Source organism: Saccopteryx bilineata, chromosome 3 (assembly GCF_036850765.1).
Source record: "Saccopteryx bilineata isolate mSacBil1 chromosome 3, mSacBil1_pri_phased_curated, whole genome shotgun sequence".
Classification (NCBI taxonomy): domain Eukaryota; kingdom Metazoa; phylum Chordata; class Mammalia; order Chiroptera; family Emballonuridae; genus Saccopteryx; species Saccopteryx bilineata.
Window position 1 is genome coordinate 269632768 of NC_089492.1, and position 7128 is coordinate 269639895.

Consider the following 7128-nt stretch of genomic DNA (forward strand, 5'->3'; position numbering starts at 1 on the left):
TCCCTCCACAGGAGAAACCCAGTCCAGGGGAGCGTCCCAGCTTGTCCCAACAGCGGCGACATCAGAGTTGGAGCACCTTCAAATCTATGACGCTGGGCTCACTGCCCCCCAAGCCCCGAGAACGGCTGGCCCTGCACCGGGCAGCAGCCTGGGAGCCCACAGAACCACCGGATGGTGACTTCCAGACAGAGGTGTGAGTGCCACACCGGACTGCCCACTGCGTATAAATATATATATCTCTCTATTTTCACACTCCATTTTGGAACTACCCAGGAGCCAGCGCCCCCCTCCCCTCTCCCAAGGGCTGGGCCGGGAGGCGCAGTGGACTCAGCTGGGCTGGGGAAGCCGGACACGGCATGGCGTGGGGGTCCAGGGCCCTTCCCTGTTTCTTAGAGGCCCCTCAGCCACTGGAGCCCCATCTTGCCCCAGCCTGTCTGTCCCTGTCCTGGGCTGGGGAGGGGGAGGGGAACTTTGTTGGGAATAAACTTCACTCTGTGGATTTTGCTGCTGAGCTGTTTGCTTCCCCCCGGGTGCAGGCCCAGCCTTGCTTATGTCCCTGATTCTCCTCTCTTGGTCTCATCAGATTGTGTGATGGGGTCAGGCCAGCCCTGAGTGAGAGGGGACTCCTGAGCTCTGACCCTATCTTTGCCCTTGAATCCCTGGGTGACCTTGGGCATACCCTCTTCCCTGTTGGGGCCTTGGGTAGGCAGATCGGGCATGTGGGGTGGAGACCCTTGTAGCTGGCCTTCCCCAGTGGCTTTGATGGTCATGGCTGTCTATGACTGTGGCCCAAAGGCCAGGCTGCCAAGGCTAGAGCCCAGGCAGAGCTTAGTGACCTCAGTTTCCCCCTCTGTGAAATGGCGATGGTACTAATACTTATTGGGTTGTTATAAGGATAAGACAAACTATTATATGTAAAGCATAGTGAGTGGCACAGAATAAGCTCTTTTAGTATCAGCTGTTACTCCTGGGCACTCAGGCTTGTGCTGTGCTGTTAGGAGCTTCACACACAACCCCTGACCCCTCACCACAACCTTGCTGGAAGGTTTTAGGTTGCCTACTTTGTGGATAGGAAAATGAGGTCAGAAATGGGAGTAACTTGCTCAAGGCCACAGAGGCAGGGCTGGGACTTCACATTTATCAATACCTGCCTGGTAGGACAGGAACCTTGAGCTCAGCTTTTAGGTATCTGCTCTTCATGGCTGCAGGGGAGTGGCAGGGAGCTGGGTTGTCTCAGGTTCCAGGGCTCAGGGTGGTTGTGGGGTGGAGAGGACAGGCTGGCTTGGTCTCAGAGGGCAAGGATGGGAGGCTCATTGCTTGGATATATCCATTACATGCCCGAGTGAGTGAACCCTTGCTCAGTTCCCAGGCACCCAGCGAGAGGGAGAATGGTATCAATGTGCGCTTGATGTCTTGTTGTAAGCGCCGTGGCTCATCTGTGGTTAGGTAGTAGTGGAAATGGGCTACAGATGCAGCTGCTGGCCTTGTCATTTAGCAACATGGACACCTCTGGGCTCCTCCCCAGAGACTCTGAACCACAGACACAGGCCCTTGAAAAGATGACAGTCTCTTGGGGTGGCCAACACATCAGAGAGAGGGGTTGGGTGCTGTAGGAGCCCAGCACTTACATATACAAAACACTGTCCGGCAGCACCACATTTGAGTCGTCATGGTGAGTATTGTCACTCCTCCATTTTATAGATGAGGAAATCAAGGTTCAGAGAGGGACGTGACTTTCTGAACACCTTAAGCTTCAAGTGACTATATTGGGACTGTAGTTGGGAGTGGCAGAATATCAGTACTAGCTAAGGCAGAAGGAAACGTTGCTTAGCAGTTGCAAGCTGCAGCAAGGACAGTGGTGGGCGGGTGTGGTGGGCCGTGGATGATGGGACCCCAGGCTTACTGTGCCACCAGAAGTTCGATCCTTTCTGGCTGCTCTCTGTGTCAGCTCCATTGTTTTAGGCAAACTTTCTCACCTGCTTGGTCCACTTGGCTTGTATCTCCCATCTCTCATCACTCAGCTTTGCCCCCAGAGGGAAAGAAACTTTCTCTTGGGTTCCAGCTGGAAAACCCCAATGCGGGCTCTGATTGGCCGCAGGCAGGGGTAGAGTGCTGTGATTGGCAGCCCTTTTGGAAACCTCAAGGTAAGAGTAGAGGTTGTGGGTTCCTAGCAGTGGGTGAGAAACTCCGACAAACAAAGCCCCATCCCTGACCTGACAGCAGACCCCTCTCCACTTCCTGGGTGCGGTCTTTCTCTGAGCCACCCCTTAAAGCCTTCTGGGTGCCTGTGTTCTTGTCTCCTTCCTTCCTAACCCTGGGCTCCACTGGCCACCATTAGGATCACTCGGGCTGGGCTGCAAAGTGCATTCCTCTTTCCTCTGTAGTTTCTTGCTTTTCATCTGGTTTGAGGAGGAAGTGGAGCATTTATCATGGTGATTCTGCTCAAATAGCAACCACAGCTACACTAGAGACTCCTCAGGGCTTTGAGACTCGCCACGTCCATGGTCAGGGGCAGAACTTGTGTGCATTGAGGGCTGTGCCCCTCAGTCCCCACTCCCCCGAGCATTGCCTTACTGTGTCACCTTGGGCAGGTCACTAGACCCTGTCTGCCTTGGGTTTCCTTATCTGTAGGCCTGTTAGCCCTTCCTCTGGGCTGATATCTAACAACCTGTAATTTCTTTCTTGGACTTGAATTTCTCACCTCATTGTCCTTATTCTTTCTGCCTCCAGTATGCAGTCCTTTGTCCACCTGGCCCAGATGTGATATTTCCAAAATATAGATCTGGCCAGGCCACTGCCCTGCTCAGACGCCCTTTGAGGATCCTAGAATTAGCCTAGAATGCAAGGCCCGTGGTGATGTGGCCCTCGCCCACCTCTCCTGGCCCACCTCTCACCTCCACACCTATGCGCATGCCATTTCTTCTGCCTGGAACTTCCTCCTGCTTACACTGGCAAAGTCTCCTTCATCCTTCCATATCCAGCCCAAATGGCCCCTCTGTGAATCCGTCCCTGAATTCCCTGTCCCAACAGCCTGCACTGCTGGGCTCCCGCAGCCTGGCACACACTTGCACTATCACACTGCTCATGTGGAATTGCTGTCATCTATGTCCACCCAGTTTGGGTCTGTGTGCTCAGCCGAGGGCTCTATAGGAAGCAGGCATCAGCCAATCTTTACTGGGTGAATAGCTGGAATGCACAAATCTCCCCAAATACTAGTTTCCTCATCTGCAAAATGGGGCTGATAACCCTCACCCAGCTTTCCTCACTGGGGGTCCACAGCATGATGTGAGCTTATACATGGGGAGCATTCTGCAGGTGATTTCTACCCCTCCCCTGGTTATTCCTTCCTGGGCCTGGGTGCCATCCTAGGATCCCAAGTGGAAAGCCGATCTTGGGTGCTGTCCAGGGTGCTGAAACTGACCTGCTGCCCTCCCAGGAAATAAGGAGACAGCCCGAGAGGCTCACCCAAGCTCAGCCCGCAGTCTTTCCTTGCCTTCCAGACTGTGGCAGGGTCATGGGTGAGTAGACAGCCCGACTTCCATAGGGCCAAATCCCAGGGAATGTCCAATAAAAATAGATAAATAATGCAAACTACACCTGTAACTTGATGTTTTCTAGTAGGTCATTTTTAAAAAGTTTTAAGGCTCTGGCCGGTTGGCTCAGTGGTAGAGCGTCAGCCTGGCGTGCAGAAGTCCCGGGTTTGATTCCCGGCCAGGATACACAGGAGAAGCGCCCATCTGCTTTTCCACCCCTCCCCCTTCCTTCCTCTCTGTCTCTCTCTTCCCCTCCCGCAGCGAGGCTCCATTGGAGCAAAGATGGCCCGGGCGCTGAGGATGGCTCCTTGGCCTCTGCCCCAGGCACTAGAGGGGCTCTGGTCGCAACAGAGCGACGCCCCGGATGGGCAGAGCATCGCCCCCTGGTGGGCGTGCTGGGTGGATCCCGGTCGGGCGCATGCGGGAGTCTGTCTGACTGTCTCTCCCCATTTCCAGCTTCAGAAAAATACAAAAAAAAAAAGTTTTAAAAAGGTGGAATTTATCTAAATAATATATTTTACACAATATATCAAAAAAAAAAAAACCCATTTCAAAACATGATCAATAAAATTACCAGTGAGATACTCAACATTTCTTTTTGTACTACATCTTTGTAACCTCGTGTGTGTTTTACACGTACGGCCCATTTCATTTCGGTCTGGCCACGTTCTGAGTGCTCAGGAACCACATGTAGCTAGTGGCTACCATATTGGGCAGCAGAGCTCCAGAGAAGGTCAGTGACCTTGGGCAAGTCAATGCTGTGTCCTCTGTGAAAAGAAGGCGTGAGTTCTACCTTGCATCCCTGGCGCATGGTAAGGGCTCAAGGAGGTGAGGTAGGTAAGGTTTCCAGCCCAGTGCGAGCATGAAGGAGGCCCTAAGTCACTGTTTCTGGAGTGCAGGGGTTCTGGGGGGTAATGATGGGCAGGAAGGGGAAGCACAGGAAGGTCCTGAGACCCCGGGGCTGGTGCAGGCCCACCTTAGCAGGGCTGGGGTAGGCTGTACCCCCCCTTACAACCATTCCTAGAGCCTGTCTTCCACCTGCAGCCCCAGACCCTGGAAGGAGGGGGCAGGTGGGGACTGGCACTTGAACAGACACATTAAAACTCACTTGGGTTTAATTTACTTCCATTAGGCACTAATTAAAAGGAAATTAGGTGGCCTCAGTGGCCCGAGGGAAAACCTGGTTATGGGATGCTGCCAACTCCTGTTTCTCTGGACTTGTTCCCCTTGAGGCTTTCTCTTGCCCACCATGGCAGCGCACGGGGTCCACAGTTGAGGCTTTTTAGGTCCATTTCCCATTATTTTCTCTGTACTTCTCCAAGGCTCCTAATCCCAGGGAAACTCCTACCCTCTCAGGTCCTAAGGCATGCTAAGTGTCCAGGCCAGGTGAGGCTCCAATAAGAGACTTCAGACTAGTGGAATGTCAAGAAGGGTTTTGAGCAGGGGACTGGCATGATCAGATTTATATGGTAACAGGAGTTCTCTGGGTGGATGGGAAATGGATTGGGGGGGGATACTGAAGAGTGAGGGTGGATGTGGAAAGACTAGTGAGGAGACCATTCATATGAAGGAAACAATGGGAGGGTGCCATACAGGGGGCATGGGACCTACAGTATATATATGTAGTAGATGGAATTGTCAGCCCATGTCTGGCTGCTATGGGAGGAGCCAAGGATGACCTGTGGGCCTGTGTCTTACATACCTGGATGGATGACCTTGCCATTGGATTTGGGGTACAGATTTGGGAGAGACAATCATGACTTTGGCCTTGGATGTGTTAACCTTGAAATACCCTAGAGATAGTCAAGGGGGAATTTCAAGTGGGAAGGTGGTGGTTAGATAGGACTGGCACTCAGCAGGGCTGGGCTGGCATCACTGGTGTGGTGGGAAGCTGTATTGGAGCAGGCCATAGAGCGGGGATGGAGTGATGATAGTAACCACAGAGTGAGGGGAAGGAAATGAAGGTGGTGTAGACAATTCTTGAAGTGGGGCTATGAAAATAGGGAGATAAAGCTCAGGGCCCACTGTAGGCTCTGAAGGTCAATTAGCTGGAGAGAATGATGGGAGAGGCCCTTAACCCCTCCCCAAGATCCTACATAATGACCGACCAAAAATAACCAGCCCTACCGTCCTGGGAGGCAGAGGGTCCTGAGACCTGGTAATAGAAATGATCACAGAGATCGATTCTGCTCATTTTTGGGGCAGCATGCCAGCCACTGTTCCTGAAGACAGGAAGGGGGGGACAGGGATGGGCACTCAACAAAACCTCAGGCCTTCTGGGAGGAGGGAACTCGGCTCCACGGGGGCACCCAGAGCACAAGATGGAGATCTAGACATGGTGTCCTGGGCTCTCTGCAGCCCTGTCTCCACTCCCCCTGACCAGGCAGGAGCGGATGTAAGCCCTCCCTCCCCCTAAGTCTCAGTTCCCCTCTGGGCCTGCTGCAGGCTAGCATGTCTCATCTCCTTCGGTGGCATGGCACAGCCCCAGCCATCAATCCAGGCATCCCTGGAGTCAACCAAAAAAGTCAATATTTAATTTGGGCACCATGTTAATGCCATCGATTAGTGACTCCCCCTCTTCACTTCCTCAGGCTCATTTGTCACTTTGCACCCACTGGAGATGGGGGCGGTGGCTGAACTCAACGGAGGCAGGGCTCAGCCTGGGGTTGGCTTGGAGAAACTGGCCTGCATGGGTGGGGGGTACTGCCTTGAGTCACCCAGCTTTCTTTCTCCCTGAGAATCACTGATCTGCTTTGAGTTTCCTGAGCCCCGTTCCCAGGAAGGGAGGTGATAGGGAAGGGGGTGGTGGTGGCATTTGGTGAAATGAGATTTCCCGCCAGGCAGGCTGAGTCTGATTCCCCGCAGGGTTTGGACACGGAGCAGATGTGCTTGGAGGCTGAATGACAGGGAAAGCTAGAACCTGTGGAATACACTACTACCATGGGAGAGAGGTGAGAGGCCCAGGGCTGTTTCAACTCTTCTGGAACCTCTCCTGGGTACCCAGGGCTGAGCCTGTGTGATGCTATGGAATCTACATGGGGACCTTGAGGTGAAGAGTCACTTATGAGCCCCAGAGAGTACCTTGAGGTGCATTGAGCTGAGAGGCTTAGAGCCCCCCGGGGCTGTGAAAGAGGCTGGGGGAGGGCAGGGCCCACATCAAGGCTGGGCTGCATCCAGCTCCACTGTTTGTTTTTGTCAGTGCTGTGGATCCAGACATAGGCAGGTAAGCAGGGACCCTTGGCATTCTTCCCCAGCCCAGCCCATTTACGCTCAGGAAGGGAGTGGCATCTGCTTTGGGGGCCAGACTGGTGCTCAACTGGCAACTGCATCCCCAACATGCTTAGTGATGTTGGGCAAATTCAGTAACCTCTCTGAGCCTTGGATTTTTCCTCTGAGAAGTCTCTTAGGACCTTGGTCACTTTTTAGAGTCTTCAGAAGGTCAGGGATGAGCAGGGACAAGCCTTTCTGGCCCAAAAAGATATTCCCCAGAGTCCTAACACCAAGCAGCCGCCAAATCTGGTGCGGGCTTGAGAAGCTGCCAACAATACTGTGGGGCTGTCCACTATCAGTCCTGGCCACCATGACACCCTTTGGT

At 53.4% G+C, this 7128-nt stretch overlaps 1 protein-coding gene across 5 annotated transcripts in view; it reads left to right on the top strand.

Moving 5' to 3' along the window:
- Positions 1-499, top strand: part of ADGRB2 (adhesion G protein-coupled receptor B2) — a 38993-nt gene extending 38494 nt beyond the window's left edge. For all 5 annotated transcript variants that reach the window (XM_066269810.1, XM_066269811.1, XM_066269812.1 and 2 more), the window contains one exon: positions 12-499. In XM_066269810.1, the coding sequence (XP_066125907.1) occupies positions 12-197 (186 nt within the window). In that variant the 3' untranslated portion in view covers positions 198-499. The remainder of the gene's footprint in view (positions 1-11) is intronic.
- Positions 500-7128: the final 6629 nt, after the last annotated feature.